Source organism: Rhipicephalus microplus, chromosome 8 (assembly GCF_043290135.1).
Source record: "Rhipicephalus microplus isolate Deutch F79 chromosome 8, USDA_Rmic, whole genome shotgun sequence".
Lineage (NCBI taxonomy): Eukaryota > Metazoa > Arthropoda > Arachnida > Ixodida > Ixodidae > Rhipicephalus > Rhipicephalus microplus.
In genome coordinates this window covers 69,030,021-69,056,336 of record NC_134707.1, presented here as the reverse complement: position 1 = coordinate 69,056,336, position 26,316 = coordinate 69,030,021, and the positions used below count along the sequence as shown (strand labels likewise).

Sequence of the window (26,316 nt, the reverse complement as noted above, 5' to 3'; positions counted from 1 at the left end):
TCGTAGCGTCACACAAGTCGACAGGATGAAGACCTGCCAGCTTCTTCATCATCTACGCAGTGCTCTGCATCACACCCTGAACATACATGGACTACCGTACAAACATCTAGCATTATGCATCGACCAGCATCATGTCAGAAGCATCTACTGACTTTCCCATCCCCACGTACACCGCAGCAGCGGACGATGGACCCGTACAAGACTGGTTCGACCAGTTCAAGTTCCACGCTACCGCTGCATCTTGGTCAGAACGGGAGATGGTTACGAACGTTAGCAACTACGTCACTGGTGAGGCATTTAAATTTTACCTCACACACATATTCGACAACGGCAAGTCTTGGCAAAAGATAAAAGAAAAAATGATCGTATGGTTTCAAGACAATAATGAAGATTCGATTAGAACACACACTCTCAGTGCATTCGAACTCAGTCATCGCAGCCATAAACAGCCTTCACGCATTCACGCGCAGAGCATGAATTTACAATTCCCGTCAGGTGAAGTCAGCCACATGCTCACAGAAAAATCACGTGGACGTTTTCCCAACCTTCCATCTGGTCTTCCGTAACTTGACCCGTTGGTTGCTGACTTCACCCACCTCATGCCCAACACGTTCACTAGAGCCGGAATAGAGCAGAGGGATTCGGTGTGTACTCGACCGAGCCCATACTCTTCAATACAGATTCACGCAATAGATGAGCTCAACTCTTTAACTCCGCAAACTGACCGACATTTACAAATAATATCTGACCAAATAACGCCTGTCAAAGTGTCACTGTCCAGTGTCCAGCCAGCTGAGAGTGCAAACAACACAGGAGGCTCAGAAGCATCACCTTTCAGGCATTGCCGTGAACCAAAAGCGTCCGTTAACAACGGCGTTGCAAAAGCCTCCGAAAATCGTTTTGTTGATTCTAGCCTGAAATCTTTTTTGCCTGACAAGAATCGTGAGGACTCAATAAGTACTCACTATTTAATAGTCACATCAAGTTGAAAAAACACGCAGGCTCATGTTACTAAAGAAAAACTACCTCGTCAGCTTCCACAACTGCAGCAGTTACGTGAGCTAGCAGGACGACGAGGAACTAAAATGACATCTCAAGCACAGTTATGACTTAAGGAAGGTCGTCAGAAACGACACCAACTAAAGTAAGGACAAAGTCAACATTCTAGCTATCTCCGCAGAAGAAAACGTCAAGGAAGTCTTCTACACAAGATATTCAAACATCGTCGGTGATGCGATCAATGGAGCCATTGCCACGGAAAACTACGAAAAAGACTGAACGTTATCATTTGTACAATGCCCGAACATAGACATAATTCGTTGAACATCAGTTCTCTTACATGCAGGCTGAAAGCACTGATTCTGTGTCAGCCACGACACAAAATACAGCGCGTACGACGGAGAATTTGGCGCCTACGACATTCGACCTTCGAATGCTACAAGGACTTCCAGCCTTGTTCGCTCTTCGCAGCTGCTCAAGTCGTGTCATGGTCAGTGCAGTTTTGCAAGATGCGGTTGCCTTCTCCAGAACGTTACAGCCAGCATCGCTTACCAGAACTCCCCAATTTACCGGACTGCTGCACTCTTTTTTGAAGTTTTGCGAGTTCACCGAACACCACGGGGCCATGAAACCAATTGTGCATTTTGACATTTGTGACTTTTTAACCCCTCCTTGTTCACTTTTTCTTGTTCATAATCCACGCCTTCTTTCGGGTGGAGGGGGAACCGTGTGAAGTATGAAGCGATGATTGGTAGAAGCCGAGAAGGAAGAAATGAGAATGGAATAAACATGGCGTATGAGCCAGGCCAATTCTCCCATTCATCGTAGCGTCATATATATATATATATATATATATATATATATATATATATATATATACATATATATAGATATATATATATATATTCAGCAGTAAACAACAGTCAACAATACTCAATTTTCTTCTTCCCTAACACTATATATCTATATATAAATAATGAAAGAACTGGATACCTAAGGGCTCGTTCTTCCGTGTTTTGACACAATATAATGATATGTATATATTAATGAATAATGATCCAATATTATATATATATATATATATATATATATATATATATATATATATATATATATATATATATATATATATATATATATATATATAAGCGGGAATAATGATTCATTGGGCCAGTAAGTCCTCGTGAAGGTATGGAATATGGCACAACGGGAGCGTTGACAACAAAGATAAATATATTTCCCAACAGTTTCGGGAGGGGTCCTCCTTCCACCAGGGGATGAGTTTATATATATATATATATATATATATATATATATATATATATATATATATATATATATATATATATATATATCTGCAGAACAGGTACTCGGCTCTTAGTGAGGAAACCAACCTTAGCGTAGATACAATGAATGATAATCTGACGAGTATCATTACGGAGTGTGCAGCGGAAGTTGGAGGCAGGGTAGTTAGACAGGACACTGGCAATCTTTCGCAGGAAACGAAGAACCTCATTAAGAAGCGTCAAACCATGAAAGGGTCAAGTACAACAGATGAAATAGAACTGGCAGAGCTTTCGAAGTTGATTAATAGACGTGAGGTATGCGATGTAGGAAGGTATAACATGGAGAAAATTGAACACGCTCTGAAAAACGGAGGAAGCGTCAAAGCAGTGAAGAGGAAACTTGGGATAGGCAAAAGTCGGATGTATGCCCTAAGGGACAAAGAATGCAAAATAACTACCAATATAGATAGGATGGTTAAAATAGCGGAGGAGTTTTACAGAGATCTGTACAGTAGCCGAGACAACCACGACCTTAATACTATAAGAACTAGCAGTAACCCAGACGAAATCCCACCAGTGATGATAGAAGAAGTCAGAAGAGCTTTGGAGAGCATGCAAGCATGCAAAAGAGGCATGCAAAGAGGCAAAGAGGACAGATTGTTTTAGAAAAACTAGCCACCCTGTTTACGAGGTGTCTCCTGACGGGAAGGGTACCAGAGTCTTGGAAGAACGCTAACATCATCTTAATACATAAGAAAGGAGATGACAAGGACTTGAAGAATTACAGGCCGATCAGCTTGCTCTCTGTAGTGTACAAGCTATTTACAAAGGTAATTGTTAACAGACTAAAGAAAACATTAGAATTCAATCAACCAAAGGAACAAGCAGGATTTCGAACAGGCTACTCAACAATTGACCACATTCATACTATCAATCAGGTAATAGAGAAATGCTCAGAGTATAACGAACATTTATACATAGCCATCATAGATTAGGAGAAGGCGTTTGATTCAGTAGAAGTATCAGCCGTCATGCAGACACTGCGGAATCAGGGCGTAGATGAAGTATATATAAACATTTTGGAAGAAATCTACAGGGGATGAACTGCTACCATAGTGCTTCATAAAGAAGCAACAGAATACCAATCAAGAAGGGTGTAAGGCAGGGGACACAATCTCCCCAATGCTATTTACCGCGTACCTACAGGAGGTTTTCAGAAGCCTAGAATGGGAACAGTTAGCGATAACAGTTAATGGAGAATACCTTAGTAACCTGCGCTTCGCCGATGACATTGCATTGCTGAGTAACTCAGGGGACGAATTGCAACTCATGATTACGGAGTTACACAGGGAGAGCAGAAAGGTTGGTCTTAAAATTATTCTGCAGAAAACGAAAGTAATGTACAACAACCTCGGCAAGGAGCAGCGCTTCGAGATAGGTAATAGTGCACTTGAAGTTGAAAAAGATTATGTCTACTTAGGGCAGGTAATAACCGCAGAACCTAACCACGAGTTTGAAGTAACTAGAAGAATAAGAATGGGGTGCAGCACATTCTGCAAGCACTCTCAAATTATGACAGGTAGATTGCCATTATCCCTTGAGAGGAAGGTATGTAACTGCTGTATCTTGCCGGTACTTAGCTACGGAGCAGAAACCTGGAGACTCACAAAGAGGGTTCAGCTTAAATTGAGGACGACGCAGCGAGCAATGGAAAGAAAATTGGTAGGTGTAACCTTGAGAGACAAGAAGAAAGCAGAGTGGATTAGGGGACAAACGGGGGTTAAGGATATCATAGTTGAAATAAAGAAGAGGAAATGGACATGGGTCGGGCATGTAGCGCGTAGACAGGATAACCGCTGGTCATTAAGAGTAATTAACTGGATTTCCAGAGAAGGAAAGCGGGTTAGGGGGAGGCAGAAGGTTAGGTGGGCAGATGAAATTAAGAAGTTTGCGGGTATAAATTGGCAGCAGCAAGCACAGGACCGGGTTAACTGGCGAAACATGGGAGAGGCCTTTGTCCTGCAGTGGACGTAGCCAGGCTGATGATGAATTTGATATATATATATATATATATATATATGTATCACGAAGATTACAAATACGTGGAAGAGAGAAACGAGGGTGGGAGAATAATGAAAGATGATTCAGACTTCAACCAGAAGTTTTGAAGAAACCCGACGCTTTGAAAGTGACCTGGTTCCTCGCGCTGCGTGCCCATTTCTTTTTAGTCGATTCGTCTACGACGACGAAGCCATGCTCACTGCCTTGTAACAGCATTCTTGGAGAACGAAACTAAGTCATCAGGACTGGCAGTGTAATAGCGCTTTAGGCACGACACATGAACAACAGCACTATATGCTTCAGCCGAAGATAACTGTGGTTGAATGGTGGTTAAGAGGTAGCCCACGTCGGTAAGCTTGCGGAGAACTTTGTAGGGCCCTGTGTATTGTAGGTCCCTGTGCAGGGCCCTTTGTTGGGCCCTGTTTAAGAGAGTCAGGAGGGTAGTCAACGTCGCAGTGCCAGTCATCATAGCACACTTTTGTGAGGCCTGAGAAACACAGAGCCAAGTGCGTGCGTTTTGGCGAGTGACGTGGGCTAGAGAAGCAACATCCTGAGCATACATTGTTAGTCAGATAATATCAGAAGAAAGGAGTGTGTCCAATGGCAATGTATGGTTTCGGCCATATAGGAGAAAGAACAGAGAATAGCCGATGGTAACATGCCTTCACAAATTATATGCAAAGGTAACGTAGGAGAGCGTTCCGTCGAAGTCATGGTGGTTAGCAGAGACGTACATGAACAATAATTCTGTAAAAGTTCAGTTGGCGTGCTACTCATTACATCAAAATAGTACTCCTGGAGATGTAGACCCTAGCAATCAAGGCAATGATTTGGGTCCTTGAGCGACGACTACCAATACAGAGCGTGGTGGTCGGTAATAACTGGGAGCCCTTGGCCATACAAGTAGGGGCGAAATATTGCTACAGCCCAGACCAACGCAAGACACTCGCGCTCATGATCGAATAGTTTCGCTCAGACGTGTAGAGAAGGTGGCTGGCATAAACAATAACACGCATTTGGCCTCTTTGGTGTTCAGCAAGGACGGCACCGATGCCGTGAGCATTGGCGGCTGTGGGAACTTGAGTCGTAGCGGACGCGTCGAAGTGGGCCTGTATTGGTGGTGAAGTGAGCAGGACAATCAAGAGGGAAAATACAGCTGCTCAGGTTCAGCCTGACGAGAAGGCCGCGCTCTTTTTGAGAAGGTGAGTGAGTGGTCAGGCAACGGTAGCGAAAATTTGTTTTAAACGTGTTAAGTACGAGCATAAGCCCACAAATTTTTGAACAGCTTTGGTTAAAGAAGGCAGAGGAATGTTCTTGACAGCGCTATTGTCAGGATCCTGTTGAAGGCCTGCAGCACTTCCACGATGAACAAGGACCATGATTTCTTGTCGGCTGATATTGCACCTTTTCCAGTTAGGCTGAAGTGCTACTCGACGAAAAACGGCTAGAATGGTCGACAAACAAGCTAGGTGGCTTTTAAATGTCGAGAAAAAGCTATCACATTGTTAAGGTATCAAAGGCAGATGGACTATTTAAAACCACGAAGGAGGAAGTTAATCATGCGTTCTAAAATTGCCATGGCGTTGCACAGCTCGAAAGGTATAACCTTGAACTGATTAAGGCTGGCTGGTGTGAGGAAGGCAGCTTTTTTCTCGGTCGATGTTGTCGACAGAAATTAGACAGGAGGCTGAACGCAGATCAATGAATGAGAATTATAGCGCGCGATGAAGACAGTTAAGCGCGTCGTTGATTTGTGGCAGCGGATATACGTCCTTGCGAGTTATCTTGTCTAGGCACGGTAGCTAACGCAAAATAATCAGCTGCCATCTTAAAGGGTGGTCGTCGAAGTAAAAAAAAATATCTCGGTAGGCCGTCAGAGCGTGGTGTAGTTGCGCAGCCTGACAGGGCAGAAAATCAGGGACAATCATCTTCGAGATTTCGTCAGTAGATAAAATTGCTCGGCTGGCTGCAGTAGGGGACGAGCAGTGTATATGTGAGATTTAGCGTCCAAAAACACCATATGAATATAAGAGACACCCTAGTGGAAGGCTGCGTAAATTTACACTACCCGGAGTTTTTTAGCGAGCACCCAAATCTACAACGGCCTAAAACGTTTGCACCTGTATTGAAAACGCAGCCGCTGCAGCGGGGATTCCAACCCGCGATCTGCGGGTCAGCAGCCGAGTACCTTAGCCACAAGGCCATCACGGCTGGGCATGGGGCGAGCAGTTTTCAGGGTCTAATGCCACGAGGATACATGCATCAAGTGGGGAAACGTGGGCTAACTAAATGCCTTGTGGAAGAACTTGAGCCGAACTACTTAAGTTGAGGAGTGGAAGCTGAACGCAGTTGTCGATCATAGTCATATTGGTATGCATCACAGAAGAGTTCGGGCCAACAGCACCTCCACTAATGGAGACATATTAGGTGACCGTCAGGAAGAGATGGTATATCGCCAAAGGCACACACGTGGTAATTTTCGGGGACAGCCGAACATAATCTACAGCTCACAAGTGGTGTGACGGGAAGGATGGCACAGCCCAAAGTCTAGGCTCTTCAAGCTGGAGAAAATGGGTTGCACAGTCGTTGAGAGTGGCACGCGTGGACAAGAGATCCAATCGGAGAATCAGGTCATTGAGGCACTGCTCAATAACGGCAAAATAAAACAAAGGGGGTAATAGGCGACTGTGATGCGTGCTGTGCATATTCCGGTAAAGGCAAGGCGTCTTTCTGGACCGAAACAAATAATGCCAAGAGCAGCCGGTGCGAGTATTTTTTTCAGGCAGCGACTAAGTCGAGCACTCATCAAGGAAATATTCATCAGTATCAACAAGCGCAGAAATAGTCAGGCCGTCCACGTCGACATCGATCAAATTTCATCATGTCGGCAGCAAAAGAAGAGGATATGTGGTCGAAATCGAGTACGCAGTCTCACCTTTGAGAGCTTCACTGATAAGTTTTCCCCATGCGTATTGAGCGAAGAGGTCGGGCGTCGTCTTAGGGTGATGGGGACAACGGGTGACGTCCAGGCGGTAAACGGGACTGGTGAGCTCGGGGCAACAGTGAGCGGCCTTGCTGCATAACAGGGGCATCGAAAACGTAGGAAGTGGAGGACAGGAGCCGGAGGTAGTTGTCGGTGAATGGCGCAGGAGGCTGGAAACAGCGGTAGCTCTCGGCAGTGTGAGCAGTGCTAAATTTAGCTTGGGGCTAAGAACGATGTTTGTGACAATACAGTGTGACATGACACATGCGGCGGCCCTTAAAGCAAATCGGCCTATCATTTACAGTTCGCCGTGCTGCTGAATTGCGCAATCGTGAATTGGACCGTTCCTGGGGTGGTGACCTGTGGTGAGGCGGCGGCCTTAAACGGAAGCTAAATGACCGAGACTAAGCAAAGGGCAGACATCAAAGCCCGAATTTCTTAGTTTATACCACACCAACGACTTGAGCAAGGAAACTTGAGCTACTTGCAAATCGTCACGGAAATTGATGAAAAGAGCAGGTGTACTTGTATCAATTTTCTGCCGGATGATTCGCATTGAAGAAGACTGCCGACGAGAGGTTCACGCCGGTGAAGGCTGCCGATAAGAGGTTCGTCCATCTTCGCAGGAGAACGTCGCCGCAGTGTTCGGCAGTCGAGTGAATGATCTTGCAATTAGCCTCCTTTTAACAAGTTCAAAACGCCCGCATTCCCCAATTATTTTGTCGACGGTAACATGAGTCCGTCACATTAGCAAGCTGAACGCGTCGTTCGCTATCTTCTTGCGCACATGACCAGCCTTCTCAAACTCCGAGATGTCAATGTCGACTTAGAACCGCACGACATAGAAGCAGCACGACCTGTGTTTACGAGATATACGGCTCTGTGGACGTCTAAGCACTTATGGAAAACTCCTTCTTTGCATCTGGCTTTTTACCGATAGGCTTCCTAAATAAGCCGCAAAGCTTTTGCTTCAAAGTGTCCCAACTGCCAGTCTTCTCTTCATGATTTCGTGCCAAACCAAAGCCAGATCTTTAAGATAAAACAGCATGTTGGCCACCATGAGAGTCAGCTTGAGCGCACTGGTACGTTCATAGTCGACAACCCAACTGTAGACATCAACTTCATCTGTATCGCAGAACGTTCCTGGATGCTTCAGATGCGCCAGCACGTACGTTATTGGTGTTGGGGCCGGTGCAGGTGTTGTCGTGCGTGGTGCAGGCATTGCCTAGGCCGATGAAGATGTGGCTGCGGAGTCAGTCTAGTGTTCCATGAGAGAAACTTCGATTTGACGACCACTGCGGAGCTCCGTTGTTAAGCGCTTCGTTAGCCAGCACGTTCACCAATTCTCACGAAGATCTTATATACATGGAAGAAATATAGCGAGTATATTTGCAATATTTACAGGTAAGTGTGGTCCCCAGGGCGGCCAGTAGCTTGCACGGACAGTCCGCTTATTCTTTGTCGATTAGTCAATGACGGTGGAGCCAAGTAAGGATACATGTTCTCATGTGTGTGTGTGTATGTGTGTGTGTTTGCGTGTGCGTGTGCGTGCGTGCGTGTGTGTGTGTGTGTTTGTGTGTGATCACTGACACAACATTTACCAAAAGCTGCACAGCCACTAGTTTATGTGAAATTAAAATGTTTCCAGGCACAAATACCTGTCGCAAATGCAGTTTTCGAAAAAAAAAACGAATGAAACTTCCATCACCTTTGATGCATTTGGCCATTTTGTATCTTCTTGATCGCCTTGGTTTCACAATTTCTTAAATACGAAGTGCAAGACACGTGAACGTCGAGTTACAAAGAAAGCTACTACGGCGTCCTTACAACAGCCGATTTGGAAGGCGTGTATGACCACGCCACCATTGTGGATACATGTTATGGAGCGCAAGGAGAAATAATTATGCAGTTTTAGTCAACATAATTGCTGTTGGATGTGCCGAGCAGTGATTAACCTGTTCTTCAATGCGAGACGGAGGAGGCGTGTGCTGAGAACTACATGAAAAAACATTTTTGAATTAACTTAAAAAGTGTTTGGGTTGAGACACCAGAGCAGTAAATAACAGAACAAGATATACATGTATTAGACACTACGCATCCCAATATTTTCTTCAAATAATGGCTTAGAATCAAAGTTGAAAAGTCTATGTACCTACCCTGCCCTCCGACTCCTGCAAGAACGTACGTTGGTTCTTGGTTTAAGGTAGACAGCACGAATAGTAAGCCGCGCACAAACCAAACACATCCCTGCATAAGCATTCGTTACCTGGAAAAAGGAACCATGTGAACACAATAGTAAGCTTTTGTATCCTAGCCTAGATGATGTGGTATAAAAAATAAGTGCTGCATAGTATAGACTAAACTGGTACACACACACACACACACATACAGACACACACACACACACACACACACACACACACACACACACACACACACACACACACACACACACACACACACATATATATATATATATATATATATATATATACATATATATATATATATATATATATATATAGGCAGGCATGGTGGTTGAGTGGCCGTAGCGTTGCATATAGTCTAGTAGATCCTCCGTGAGTGGTCACAACGTGGTTTATTTCGACGTTTCGGCCTAGAGTCTGGCCTTCATCAGGAATAAAGATACAGTTTGTCGGTGCTCAGCTTTATACAATCTCAAATCAGAGGGCAAGGTAAGAGGGAAAAAAAGAAAAGAAAAAAAAGAAAAGAAAAGAAAAGGAAAGAAAAAAAAGAAAAAAGAGAAAAATAATATACGGTGAACGCCCCTCGGGTGACCCCTTCCACTTTTCCCTCCACTCCCCCCCCCCATCTCTCTCCCCCCTCTCCCCTTCACCTTTCTGATGTCAGCGGTCTGTGTATGTTTCCGTTCACTAGCGCATTCCTCCCGATCAGACGGTCCCTCCTGGCACTGGCGGTTCGGTGTGGGGCAAAAAAGAGCTTTTCAGGAAGTCCTAAGCCTTTAACTGCTCGGGGTCCCGTAAACAATTCGTCGTAGAAGGACGGGGGCCGCGTATTGTGGCAGAGGCTGGTCAGCGGGCATTTTAGGAAGTTCTAAGCCTTTAACTACTCCGCGCCCTGTCAACATTTCGTCGTAAAAATAGGGGTGCCCCGTATTGCGGTAGGCTGTGCAAGCGCGTGCAATGCGAATTCCTGGCCCGCTTCTAAATTACGCGTGTCGTGGGGGCCTCCCGGCTGTGCACATGGTTGCTGTTGGGCATGTCGTGCATGGCACAATTGATTGGGTAGTAAAATAAAGCAGAAAACAGACGACAGCTGCACTTAGGAAGAGTAGTTACACTTGGAATTGTTTTAGGTTGTCCAGTGCCCTTCGCAGCTGCAGTGCCGTGAACTCAGTTACTATTTTCATCGTTGCCATTATTGTTTTCTAATGATTTAATTGCTGCAAGTGTACCAGGATTCTCATTTATTCCTCTATCGAGGGTGTTAAATCGGTGGATAAGGTATGACTCTCGTTGTTCACGTTCTCGATTTGATTTAAATCCCGTCTCTAAGAGCGTTACTGATAGTTTGTCGAATGCATGGTCGGGAAGATTGAGATGTTTTGATAGAGGTAGACTTGGGGCTGATTTCGCATGGGCTCTGTGATTATTGAAGCGAATCCTAAATGGTGTTTCTGTTTGTCCGATGTACTGCATACCACACACGTTGCATTCGAGTAGGTACACCACATTAGAAGAATCGCATGTTAGGTTTCCTCGTATGTTAATCGAAAACTTGGATTGCGTGCTGGTTGCTTTGTCTGTTTCTCGCATCGCCTTACATACAAGACATCATGGCTTTAAGCAAGGGCGGCATGAATTATTGGGGGGTGATGTGTTAATTTGGGAGTGGACAAGGGTGTCTTTGAGGTTACGTGGTCGTCGGTAAACGACGCCTGGAGCGGATAGGAATGCGCGTTTCAGACGTTCACTTCAAAGAAACTGGTCGCTATGACCGACACCATTCTCCGCCACAACACTTTATCGAACGAAGAAATCACGCGATTAACAGAATTTGAGCAGAATAAATACCAAGCCATCAGGGCCACAAAACTTCATAAACTCGAAAGAGACCATGTGCCCAAACCCGCGTTCCCTGATACAGCGCCTTATCATTACAACACCACCACCCAGGAAAACACTAATGGTACAAACGAGCACCCATCTAGGAACACACCGTGTGACACTGTGGTTGTAAACTTATCGGACACGAGCTTGTCACCTGACGAAGTAAAACTGCTATCTAAGGGACTAAGCTTCTGCCCGACCACAAAATTTTTCGATGAATTCCACTTACTCCGAGACCTCGACAACTTCGCTCGAAGCTTAAGGTTGCGCGAATATTTCTTAGATAGGCCTTCTAACCACAAAACAATTCACCGTCGTAAATCAAATGATTGGACACCGACCAGTAATCGAGACAAGTGCTTGGACCTTTATATCACCGCGGTACAGAAAGATATAGTACACGAATACCACAGACAGAAAGGAAACCGAGAAAACTTGACCAAATCTGAAAAAATAAGCATGAAAAATTTGGCATCTAGGACAGACATAACAATAAAACCCGCTGACAAAGGAGGAGCAATTGTAGTCCTTAATACAACCAACTACCTACAAGAAGCATACCGCCAACTAGACGACTCAAGATTTTACGAACGCCTCCCAGGTGATCCGACAGACAAATACAAACGTATCGTATCAACAGAACTAAAGAAACTGTTGGACGCAGAAAAGATAACCAACACTGACCACAAACTGATGCAAGCAGCATACCCTCGTCCAGGTCGCTTCTACATCCTTCCAAAAATTCATAAACACGGCAACCCAGGTCGACCAATCATATCAGGCATCGGTACAATAACTGAACCCATATCAGGGTACGTGGACAAACTAATAAGCCACATTCCATGCACCCTCACGTCGTACATAAAAGACACCACACATTTTCTTCGAGACATTGCGGGTATCTGTGTGCCGAAAAACTCGTACTTGGTTACCCTTGATGTCTCTTCATTATATACAAATATTCCTCACGATGACGGCATAGCTGCACTAAGAAACATGTACACAAACCATAGACAATCTAACACCCCAGATTTCTCTGCCATTGCAACATTGACGAGGATGGTCCTTGAATTAAATTCATTCGAGTTGAACCAAGAGTACTTTCGACAAATCAGCGGGACCGCTATGGGCACCAAAATGGCACCTAATTATGCCAACATATTTATGGGAAAGCTAGAATCTGAATTTCTCGCACAAAGTTCCTTGAAACCAATGTTATACAGAAGATACATAGACGACATCTTTCTTATTTGGACCCACAGCGAGGACGAACTTCTCAGCTTTATAGACACTTACAATGCTGTACACCCGAACATACACTTCACACACACATACTCGCAAGTTACCGTAAATTTTCTTGATGTTACCATAACGATAGAAGAAGAGAAGCTCTCTACAACCCTATATCGCAAACCAACGGATCGACAACAATACCTTCATTACCAAAGCGATCACCCACGCCACTGTAAAAACAGTATTCCATACAGCCAGGCTCACCGGTTTAAGCGAATCTGCTCTAGAGACGCTGACTTTGACACGAGCTCACAGAGGCTAAAACTTATGCTCGAGCAACAAAAATACCCCCCACATGTAATTAATGACGCTGTTCAAAAAGCGAGAAAACTAAAGCGTGAAGACTTACTTATGAAGCGACCACCACGAGAAGACCCACAACGAACAAACCTCTGCTTGACTTACAGCACAAACTTCCCCAATGTAAACAAAATCCTTAAACGACATTACAACATTCTGGAACAAAGTGAACGTCTGAAACGCGCATTCCTATCCGCTCCAGGCGTCGTTTACCGACGACCACGTAACCTCAAAGACACCCTTGTCCACTCCCAAATTAACACATCACCCCCCAATAATTCATGCCGCCCTTGCTTAAAGCCACGATGCCTTGTATGTAAGGCGATGCGAGAAACAGACAAAGCAACCAGCACGCAATCCAAGTTTTCGATTAACATACGAGGAAACCTAACATGCGATTCTTCTAACGTGGTGTACCTACTCGAATGCAACGTGTGTGGTATGCAGTACATCGGACAAACAGAAACACCATTTAGGATTCGCTTCAATAATCACAGAGCCCATGCGAAATCAGCCCCAAGTCTACCTCTATCAAAACATCTCAATCTTCCCGACCATGCATTCGACAAACTATCAGTAACGCTCTTAGAGACGGGATTTAAATCAAATCGAGAACGTGAACAACGAGAGTCATACCTTATCCACCGATTTAACACCCTCGATAGAGGAATAAATGAGAATCCTGGTACACTTGCAGCAATTAAATCATTAGAAAACAATAACGGCAACGATGAAAATAGTAACTGAGTTCACGGCACTGCAGCTGCGAAGGACACTGGACAACCTAAAACAATTCCAAGTGTAACTACTCTTCCTAAGTGCAGCTGTCGTCTGTTTTCTGTTTTATTTTACTACCCAATCAATTGTGCCATGCACGACATGCCCAACAGCAACCATGTGCACAGCCGGGAGGCCCCCACGACACGCGTAATTTAGAAGCGGGCCAGGAATTCGCATTGCACGCGCTTGCACAGCCTACCGCAATACGGGGCACCCCTATTTTTACGACGAAATGTTGACAGGGCGCGGAGTAGTTAAAGGCTTAGAACTTCCTAAAATGCCCGCTGACCAGCCTCTGCCACAATACGCGGCCCCCGTCCTTCTACGACGAATTGTTTACGGGACCCCGAGCAGTTAAAGGCTTAGGACTTCCTGAAAAGCTCTTTTTTGCCCCACACCGAACCGCCAGTGCCAGGAGGGACCGTCTGATCGGGAGGAATGCGCTAGTGAACGGAAACATACACAGACCGCTGACATCAGAAAGGTGAAGGGGAGAGGGGGGAGAGAGATGGGGGGGGGGGAGTGGAGGGAAAAGTGGAAGGGGTCACCCGAGGGGCGTTCACCGTATATTATTTTTCTCTTTTTTCTTTTTTTTCTTTCCTTTTCTTTTCTTTTCTTTTTTTTCTTTTCTTTTTTTCCCTCTTACCTTGCCCTCTGATTTGAGATTGTATAAAGCTGAGCACCGACAAACTGTATCTTTATTCCTGATGAAGGCCAGACTCTAGGCCGAAACGTCGAAATAAACCACGTTGTGACCACTCACGGAGGATCTACTAGACTATATGCAACGCTACGGCCACTCAACCACCATGCCTGCCTACACAAGACCGGCCACAGGCGCACCTCCAGTCGAGCAGGTCTCACGGAATATCCCTAAACATGCACCAACTACAGCCATCATCGGAAATTCGCAAACAAGGTATTTACATCGGCATTTCAACCCACATGAGAAGACGACACCTGCAATCATTTCCATCCGCGGAGCCTCTACATTCGACATCGAGAAAGAGCTTGCTGGCATACCACGATCTGTGACCACGCTCGTTTTTCACGTCGGTACGAGTGAGCTGGCGTCGTACGGACTAGACGAATCGCTACGCCGCCTTCGTAGCCTAGTGAACAACACGCTTCGGACACGCCAGGAACTCGAAAGGCTCATTGTTTCATGCGTGTTGCCCCGGTACCTCAACCTACACCTGCAACGATCGAACGAACAATTCGTGCACCGCTTCAACCGGGACGCTCGTCAATTCAACGAGACAGTCAAGGCCTACTGCCGGAGACCCAGCAAGGTGTCATACATCGACTACCAATTCGAGCAGTTGCCACCAAGACGCTTTCTTGCTGCGGATGGGCTTCATCCGAGTTTTATGGGTGTCGCTTTGATTGCCGAAACCCTCAAGAAAGCACTCGGTCGTGGAGATCTTGAATCTACAACAGGGTGGTCGACTCAACCAGCAGCTCCCGTGAATATACGTTCAACACAACAAGACACCCACGAGAAGACTTCTGCATATCAACATACACCAGGAGCCCCACACCCACCCAACACCACAGATGAGCTCCCGACGATCAACGAAACTGTGACTCCCGCGAGCCTCAAGCACCCCCTCACCATCATCAACAGCGCACCACTACTAGGGGGGAAGTCTGCAGAACAGCCAACACGCGTCCCTCCATTGCGGATGTCGAGACCAGAAGCACTACACGACAGCACCACTACACCACTCCTCAAAGGGAAGCCTGCCGAACTACGGAACCGCGTCCCCCTATTACGGACCCCGGAACTGCCAACGAACACGTTCGCCGGGAGCCCAATGCCGAAATTCTCCCCACAACGACGAAGGCCTGCCGGACATAACTACAACCTGCGCACCTCATCAGTGCCATCCCCGCACCCAAAAGAAGATTGACTTCTGAAATGTAAGTCCAGCTCATCACTTCCCAGTTGCAGTGCCACTTTCCTTAAAGTACGAAAACTTGCTGACAAACGAATTAGACATGAAATGCATAAATCAACATTGCAAGTGTACCTTCGTGCTAGAATAGCCCCCAAGGGTATGACACTCTCCCTCACACCAGCTGCTACAAATCTAGATAAACACGACCAAATAACATGGAAAAACGTCCTCCTTAAGGCATCCCTTAAATTAACAGAAATTGCTCTTAATCATAGTGACAAGCAGGTAAAGAAACTGGTCGCTATGACCGACACCATTCTCCGCCACAACACTTTATCGAACGAAGAAATCACGCGATTAACAGAATTTGAGCAGAGAAAATACCAAGCCATCAGGGCCACAAAACTTCATAAACTCGAAAGAGACCATGTGCCCAAACCCGCGTTCCCTGATACAGCGCCTTATCATTACAACACCACCACCCAGGAAAACACTAATGGTACAAACGAGCACCCATCTAGGAACACACCGTGTGACACTGTGGTTGTAAACTTATCGGACACGAGCTTGTCACCTGACGAAGTAAAACTGCTATCTAAGGGACTAAGCTTCTGCCCGACCACAAAATTTTTCGATGAATTCCACTTACTCCGAGACCTCGACAACTTCGCTCGAAGCTTAAGGTTGCGCGAATATTTCTTAGATAGGCCTTCTAACCACAAAACAATTCACCGTCGTAAATCAAATGATTGGACACCGAACAGTAATCGAGACAAGTGCTTGGACCTTTATATCACCGCAGTACAGAAAGATATAGTACACGAATACCACAGACAGAAAGGAAACCGAGAAAACTTGACCAAATCTGAAAAAATAAGCATGAAAAATTTGGCATCTAGGACAGACATAACAATAAAACCCGCTGACAAAGGAGGAGCAATTGTAGTCCTTAATACAACCAACTACCTACAAGAAGCATACCGCCAACTAGACGACTCAAGATTTTACGAACGCCTCCCAGGTGATCCGACAGACAAATACAAACGTATCGTATCAACAGAACTAAAGAAACTGTTGGACGCAGAAAAGATAACCAACACTGACCACAAACTGATGCAAGCAGCATACCCTCGTCCAGGTCGCTTCTACATCCTCCCAAAAATTCATAAACACGGCAACCCAGGTCGACCAATCATATCAGGCATCGGTACAATAACTGAACCCATATCAGGGTACGTGGACAAACTAATAAGCCACATTCCATGCACCCTCACGTCGTACATAAAAGACACCACACATTTTCTTCGAGACATTGCGGGTATCTGTGTGCCGAAAAACTCGTACTTGGTTACCCTTGATGTCTCTTCATTATATACAAATATTCCTCACGATGACGGCATAGCTGCACTAAGAAACATGTACACAAACCATAGACAATCTAACACCCCAGATTTCTCTGCCATTGCAACATTGACGAGGATGGTCCTCGAATTAAATTCATTCGAGTTTAACCAAGAGTACTTTCGACAAATCAGCGGGACCGCTATGGGCACCAAAATGGCACCTAATTATGCCAACATATTTATGGGAAAGCTAGAATCTGAATTTCTCGCACAAAGTTCATTGAAACCAATGTTATACAGAAGATACTTAGACGACATCTTTCTTATTTGGACCCACAGCGAGGACGAACTTCTCAGCTTTATAGACACTTACAATGCTGTACACCCGAACATACACTTCACACACACATACTCGCAAGTTACCGTAAATTTTCTTGATGTTACCATAACGATAGAAGAAGAGAAGCTCTCTACAACCCTATATCGCAAACCAACGGATCGACAACAATACCTTCATTACCAAAGCGATCACCCACGCCACTGTAAAAACAGTATTCCATACAGCCAGGCTCACCGGTTTAAGCGAATCTGCTCTAGAGACGCTGACTTTGACACGAGCTCACAGAGGCTAAAACTTATGCTCGAGCAACAAAAATACCCCCCACATGTAATTAATGACGCTGTTCAAAAAGCGAGAAAACTAAAGCGTGAAGACTTACTTATGAAGCGACCACCACGAGAAGACCCACAACGAACAAACCTCTGCTTGACTTACAGCACAAACTTCCCCAATGTAAACAAAATCCTTAAACGACATTACAACATTCTGGAACAAAGTGAACGTCTGAAACGCGCATTCCCATCAGCTCCAGGCGTCCTTTACCGACGACCACGTAACCTCAAAGACACCCTTGTCCACTCCCAAATTAACACATCACCCCCCAATAATTCATGCCGCCCTTGCTTAAAGCCACGATGTCTTGTATGTAAGGCGATGCGAGAAACAGACAAAGCAACCAGCACGCAATCCAAGTTTTCGATTAACATACGAGGAAACCTAACATGCGATTCTTCTAATGTGGTGTACCTACTCGAATGCAACGTGTGTGGTATGCAGTACATCGGACAAACAGAAACACCATTTAGGATTCGCTTCAATAATCACAGAGCCCATGCGAAATCAGCCCCAAGTCTACCTCTATCAAAACATCTCAATCTTCCCGACCATGCATTCGACAAACTATCAATAACGCTCTTAGAGACGGGATTTAAATCAAATCGAGAACGTGAACAACGAGAGTCATACCTTATCCACCGATTTAACACCCTCGATAGAGGAATAAATGAGAATCCTGGTACACTTGCAGCAATTAAATCATTAGAAAACAATAACGGCAACGATGAAAATAGTAACTGAGTTCACGGCACTGCAGCTGCGTAGGGCACTGGACAACCTAAAACAATTCCAAGTGTAACTACTCTTCCTAAGTGCAGCTGTCGTCTGTTTTCTGTTTTATTTTACTACCCAATCAATTGTGCCATGCACGACATGCCCAACAGCAACCATGTGCACAGCCGGGAGGCCCCCACGACACGCGTAATTTAGAAGCGGGCCAGGAATTCGCATTGCACGCGCTTGCACAGCCTACCGCAATACGGGGCACCCCTATTTTTACGACGAAATGTTGACAGGGCGCGGAGTAGTTAAAGGCTTAGAACTTCCTAAAATGCCCGCTGACCAGCCTCTGCCACAATACGCGGCCCCCGTCCTTCTACGACGAATTGTTTACGGGACCCCGAGCAGTTAAAGGCTTATGACTTCCTGAAAAGCTCTTTTTTGCCCCACACCGAACCGCCAGTGCCAGGAGGGACCGTCTGATCGGGAGGAATGCGCTAGTGAACGGAAACATACACAGACCGCTGACATCAGAAAGGTGAAGGGAGAGGGGGGAGAGAGATGGGGGGGAGTGGAGGGAAAAGTGGAAGGGGGGCACCCGAGGGGCGTTCACCGTGTATTATTTTTCTCTTTTTTCTTTTTTTTCTTTCCTTTTCTTTTCTTTTCTTTTTTTTCTTTTCTTTTTTTCCCTCTTACCTTGTCCTCTGATTTGAGATTGTATAAAGCTGAGCACCGACAAACTGTATCTTTATTCCTGATGAAGGCCAAACTCTAGGCCGAAACGTCGAAATAAACCACGTTGTGACCACTCACGGAGGATCTACTAGACTATATATATATATATATATATATATATATATGTCGTCAGATGAAGTGGGCGAGCAAAGAAAAAACGATGCTTTATATCCAACGTTACTGTCGAGGACCGGCCATACATGCTGACGAAGGCCCCGACCGTAACGTTCGTAATGACGCATCGGTTTTCCTTTGCTTGTCCGCTTCATCTGATGACTTATAACTCGACCGAATCTAGGAATACTACCAAGATATATATATATATATATATATATATATATAAATATAGTGTCCCAGCTATCTTTCGCCTAAGTTTAAAAATATGCCGATACACGCAATGATGACGTGATCGATTGTCTATTCCTGACTGTTTCCGGGAGTGAGTCAGACTATTCTTTGTGTTTTGAATAATTGTCTAATTAAGGTAATTTTATTACCTACCTTTTTCAGCAACGAAACTGGGCCCGATATTCTAATGAGAAAGGTTTCATTGGTTTTCGAATAGTTCTAAATGACAATTTTGAGTTTTTATCTGTTATATTAGGCGTTCTTCTACAAACTGCAAATCCCCGCGAAATGCCAATATTACCACGCGACGAGCCGGCTCATTCACCTGTGCGCACGATGATTCGAGTAATCCCTAACGTTCCGAGTATGAACGACCATAGCATCTGTTGGATTGTATTGTTTTCATGGGGCTGCAACAATGGCTGTAGCTTTGCAATGACCACGTTGCGCTATAAGCCACAAAAGCGATAAACGCTATTGCTACTTAGCACTGCTTTGAACTGGTGCAAAGGAAGCGTATCGTTCGTACGCTGAACGTGAGGCAGCACCACAATAACACCTCTCGTAGATGGGCCAGTGCGTTCGTCACGTGGCATTTTTTTGCATTTCGCTGACATTTGAAGTTAGCTTATACGCACTTATCACTTATCACTAAATAAAGTTTGAGACAGTTAAGACGTTTAGCACACCAATCTACAATTTTCTAATTGGAACTTTTGACATTAATTGAAACTTTTGGCAGTAGGCAGACAGCCGGTACGGACACAAATGCTCGAGCAGCCCAGCGTCTAAGCTCGTGCACACGCTGGCGCTTCGCGCTCAGAGATGGTCCCACTAGTCAGTGCCTTGCAAATACCCTACTACAATACCACGACGACGAAGTTGCGTAGACACAGACATTATCAAGAAAAGCGCGACCAAATTAAGCATTTGTTGGTGTCGCAGTCAAGTTCCCAGGCACTTTAGAGCCCAACTAATACAGTAGGCTCAGAAAAATCAACTCTCAAGCACTTCCCTGCACCAGAAGCATCTATTAGAAATGGCGTTGTAAGAGCTTCCAAAGACCTTACTGTCAATTCTATTGCACCTCCTTCATTTTATTTTGAGAATCGAGAAACCCAATGACTACAAACTATTTGCTGGTACCATCAATCTCCAAAGAAAAGCGTGCTCATGGTTGTGAAGGAAGTCCACCTCGTCACATAAAGTAACATCAGCAATGCCAGCAAAAGTAACAAGGGGAACCTCAAGAGCTAAAACGGGCGCACCAACAAGGGCAACGAAGAGCTAAAACTACATCGCGATCATACTAGCAGTTTAAGGAATGTCGCGAACAACGACCACTAAAAAGAAAGCCTGATTCTGTATCTGAGCCACCTTCGGAGAAAGAAAAGCCAAAGAACTTTTTTGCTCAAGCATTCAAGAGTGCATCTTCTGTCTGAACATCTCCACCATCATCATAGAAAACTCCCTAAAAGCCACAATACAACTGCTTGTACTCTGAGAGAACGTAAGCATCGCCCAATCAGCCTCGGTCAACAAACACACAAACGGGTGGTGCCACATGTGTTCCAATGAAGACAAAGAACACGATGCCTGCGCAAATCATCCAGCCGATGCTCCGCGTTCATTACACCACGCTCACTCATCGCAAGAATGCCGGCTGTGTCTCCATCTGACTTCACTTTCAAAACATGCTGATGATGTCTAGAGCGCAACAGCCAACCTCGCCCTCCATAGCTTGATACCTCGCATTGCTGCCCTCTCCTGTGAAGTCTTTGTGCGAGCTTATTGAACATTGTTGTGAAATAAAACTACAGCCCATTTCGACTTTTTTTTTCTGTAAGACTACTTCTTCATCATGCTTTACGCGTAACGGGCGCATTCTTTCAGGGGAAGAGGAATTCCGTGACGTAAAAAGGCTGGAATGGTTATGAGAGGCAGATGAAGAATTGAGACGGAATAAATATGGCGTATGAGCCATGCCACGTCTCTTAGTCATCGAAGCCTCCTCGTATACAAATATGATGCCGAAATAAGTCCTGTGGGTCCGGTGCACATAGAGTCAAGTATTAAAATTGCGTACTTGTTTACTCTACGATTCGGCCGTGCATAGTCTTCGTCAGGATGAACAGAAACACTTACGTATGGCAACCCTTATGGACAGGCATGGACACGGCTACTGGTGGCACTGACTGAAACTCCCACGTTTATTTCAAATATATACTGAATACAGTAGCTGAGGGGGGGGGGGGGCGTAGCCGCCATGGCAGTTGCGTTGGTAAAGCATCGAATGCGTTATTCGAAAGTCGCAGGTTCGGTTCCTGCCCACGGCCAGTAATCTTTTCACCCACTGTTATTTCTTCACATTTATATTACTATATGTTAATGTAATAACATTCCCTATCCGTAATTTAGGCGTTATTGCAAGATCTAATTGTTATTGTTTGAAAACAAGACGAAACGAGCCGTTGAGTATACACTTCTGTTCATGTATATATATATATATATATATATATATATATATATATATATATATATATATATATATATATATATATATATATATATATATATATATATATATATATATATATATATGTATATATATATATATATATATATAGATTTAGAGAGAGAGAGAGAGACTTAGCGAGTAAGGAAGTCCACTGGCTCTGTAGTAATAAATATATATATATATATATTTATATATATATGATACTGAAGGGCTCGTATACCCGTGTTTGACATAATATGAGGTGTACCAGACACCGATGCGATGTATAATATAGGCATTGAAACTACACGGAATGTAAGTGTGAAAGAACAGTAGATCAACATACAACTTTCTGTCAGCAGGAACCAAAACTGTTACCTTCGAATAACGCGTTTGATGCTCAGCCAAAAGAGCTATCATGGCGGCTGCCTTCAGCCACTTTATTGGGATTATGTGTTAATTTAAACATTGGAGTGTTATTGATGAAATCTAACAGACAACTTCACCAAGGAAAGCATAGGGGAAGGTATTACACCCCATCGCAATGTAAATGTGAAGAGAGAAAAGTGAATGAAATGATAACTATGCGTGGGTAGGAACCAAATCTGTGACTTTCGAATAATGCGTTTGATGAGCTGCTGCCATGGCGGTAATCCCTAAACCTATCCCTATATATATATATATATATATATATATATATATATATATATATATATATATATATATATATATATATATATATTTGCAGCAAAAAAGTAACGCTTGCCGCCATAGAATTAGACAAATGCAGTACGTCCCACATTGCTTTTGCACGGTATATCTGCTAACTGACATTTCGGCTGGTGGGCTAGCCTTTGTCAATAGTAGCACATATATATATATATATATATATATATATATATATATATATATATATATATATATATATATATATATATATATATATATATATATATATATATATATATAGTTGAAATTGGGAAATCTGACAGCTCCAGCAATTTTTCACTGCTCGTACTTCAATAAATACAACGCTTTTTTGCATTTAAAAACCCGTTTGAAACTTACTAGTATTTGCACAGCTTCCAAGATCAGAACGATACGAAGCCCGAAGATTTAATACAGAAACAATCACATACGGAATAGTCGACTGGCATTCACAGGCCAAAAGCTTGTGACAACGTGTGAGGGTGGGATTATCGATTGACAGTTCTCTAATATATGATGTTCTATGTTCGGCTAATACTAAGTGTATTGTTCAAACTGGTGTTTTTTGCTTTTTTTATAGTACAATCAACTGAGGCATAATATGGACCGTATTATATGCCGGTGTGATCACCTCTAGCTGATCCATATTAGATTTTTTTGTCATGCGAGAATTTAATACGCCATGTCATCTAAGCAGCAACACGTTTCACAGACTACAAAGTATGCCTTCTGCGCTTGTTTGATAAATTATTGAACGAGCAGTATGAAGAATAAATGCCTGTATGTATATCCCTCGTTACTAATACTTCGCTGAAATGTTTTTTGTTGCCAAAATACGTCAGCAGAGATCAGTGCCGTGCATCGCAATATTTTAATTTGCACACGTCATTTGAATACAAATTAAGGCTACCTCGATACGCCACTTTGAGCTCTCATTGATAATTTTGCAGACACTCAACTCTGAGGTCTTCTCTAGCCGGTCGTAAAGGTTGTCTGTATATCTATCTCGTCAAGAATAGGTGCAAACATTGGTTGATTTATTTCCTAATCAAGGCGCAATTTTCAAGGGTGGAGGACAGTAGTTCTCACGAAACTGCATTTCTTCCTAGAAGTGACTATTGAGATCGGGTTTAAATGCAGTGCACAAAACATTAAAACAGTGCTTTTTATTCAATTGGCCAAATCCCTGTGCTTATTCGCTCAAGTTGTACAGTTGTGGTCACCTCTGTGTATAGCATATGCGGAGGAGCTGGTTTTCACTCCGCGGGGCAAAACCTCGAAGCAGTGTTGTGCTCTAATGTGGTCAGTCTGACAGCTAGGCCACACATGCTTCTAATGCAGTACTTTGGAGCCCGAAACAGCCTCGAACTTTCGCCTCGCCGAGAAAAAACAAGCTCCATGCGTTCTCAACAAAGACGGTGCCACGGCTGTACTACTTGGTTCCGCCTAATGCAAACCACCGAAAAATGTCATTTACCCTTCTCCGTACCCGAAAAAAAATATCTCGCATAACCACGAAGTGAATGAAGAAGAAGGACCTTGCTCCAGAAGATATAAACGATAAACCATGAATACTCACGTATGCTTAATCATCACCTAAAGACGTGACACGAGAGTTGTTGTGGTGTACTTGTATATACACGTTATAAACACAATGTGTTTTTCTTGAGTCATGCCTCTCCCAAGAAACACGAAACGTCATAAAAACTTCTCGAAACGAGTAGAACACTATGCTAACATCTAGGTATGTTACGTGACATTGAATACACGTTTTTCACAGGAAATTCTTTGATGTTGAGAAAACGTTCTTTAAAAGAAGTATTTTCAAAACATCTACTAAACGTTATTTTCTAGAGCTTTCGGTAGAATTCGCGGATAAAGTCTCGATTGTCCATGCCATTTATGCAGGGTGTTTTCTATTTTTTTCTTTTTTTAATTCAAAATAACTTTAGCTTTACATATTTATGTAGCATGAAATTTCACATATTTTTATATATTGAAAAGTTATAACAAAGATCTATAGTTAGCATCAGGAAGTAGAGATGCGCAAATGAGGTGTGCGTCTGCCCGGCTAGAACGACCCTTCGAGAAGTAATCGAGAGCCACCGCTCAATTGCTTCTCGAAGGGTCGTCGGATTCGCGTCTATTTCTGTCGTTTTAAGTGTGCTTGCGCTTTGTGTTCGTGGTATGTGTTCTGCCAGTGCTGCTGATTTCGAAGATGTGCTATACTCAAGCGAAGACGTGTGGCTTCGTATCGCGGAGCACTCGCCTGGTATGTACCACACTGATGCTGTCAGCACTTTGTTATGAAGGCGTATACAACGTTTTTCCTACCGTGTGCACGATAAGTGAGCTTTTGTTTATGTGGCGACCGAATTTCGCTGTAGTATTTTAGCAGTGTAAAGGCAAAGTTGGGTGAACTTAAGCGTGGGCAAGTTCTTTTTCTTTCGTACGGAGTGTGAAGCATGCACGTGTAGCTAGAATTCGGTGGCTAATTTGAGCAGTTTTGGCGGTGGCTGCCTCTGTCGGCAATGGTGTTGAATGGGGGACCGGCTCACGAGTGACTAGTATCTAGTCCCTCGTGAGCCGGTCCCCCATTCAACAACAATTATTTTGTTTAATAATTTTTGAGTGCTTGTTAGCTGCAAGCGTTGATCATGCCTAGAAAGCGTAAGCCTGTATAAGGCAGTTTCATCTGCTGTACGTTCCATTTTAAACAGCTATAGCATTGTTACACGTCATGACTACTATCAGTGATGCTTTTCCTTGCGGGTGGCCGAGTGTATGCCGGTGTACGCATTCACACCGGCACGCGTCTTCATAAACTACAATGATAGAGTTGATGCATGTTCGTGTGCAGCGTATAACATAGTTCTAGATATGGCTCACAAAGGTTGCACTTACGCTTAAGTGTTCATGCAGCTTGTTTAGTAAAATTCAAACTGGCGGTGTACACCAGCAACATCGGTTGCCTTATGCGGGCTGAATTTGTGATTATTAAGCCATTCGTTTGCCTTGAACTGTAATTTGGAAAAACTATTTTATGGCTAAATGTGGGTGAATCGCTTTACTTGACTGTGCGAGCAATCATTCAGTCATTAGTCTACGCGTTCGAACACCATCAAATTTACGCGGCTTGTTTCCGCTATGTATGCTTTTTGTTTTGTTTTATTAAATATTCTCTGCACCTCGCCTAACCTTGGTGTTGAAACATTGAGAAACAGTTTAACGTGTACGAACATTAAAAATGTTTAGAGCACCACTTCCAATGACATTTTCTTTAATATAATGACAAGCGTAACGGTATACTGGATAAAGTAAATTCTCTAGGCATGCGCTACAGATGTGAACGGGATATGCGATATGTGCCGAACAAATATTCTATTTATCACTCAAAACTTGTGATAATGTTATAAATCATGGTAAGCATGCATAAGTTATGCCCTTATTACTGTTAAAGTGTGAAACTAAATACCGTATTTATTTCATAGCAATATATATAGACTGCAAGTTTTCAAGCTATTGGCACTGAAAGAAGTATACGAATTCGGAAATCAGTTTCATCAAATCTTAATGCTAAATCGGAGTCAATAGC

At 43.9% G+C, this 26,316-nt stretch overlaps 1 protein-coding gene across 1 annotated transcript in view; it reads right to left on the bottom strand.

The window, feature by feature from the left end:
• LOC142768588 (uncharacterized) overlaps positions 1-23,206 on the bottom strand; it is an 82,505-nt gene extending 59,299 nt beyond the window's left edge. Inside the window, exons 1-2 of the mRNA XM_075870593.1 lie at positions 23,082-23,206; positions 9,486-9,595 (exon numbers count right to left, since the gene is read on the bottom strand). Of these exons, the coding sequence (XP_075726708.1) occupies positions 9,486-9,588 (103 nt within the window). The 5' untranslated portion in view covers positions 9,589-9,595; positions 23,082-23,206. The remainder of the gene's footprint in view (positions 1-9,485; positions 9,596-23,081) is intronic.
• Between the last annotated feature and the right edge of the window lie 3,110 nt (positions 23,207-26,316).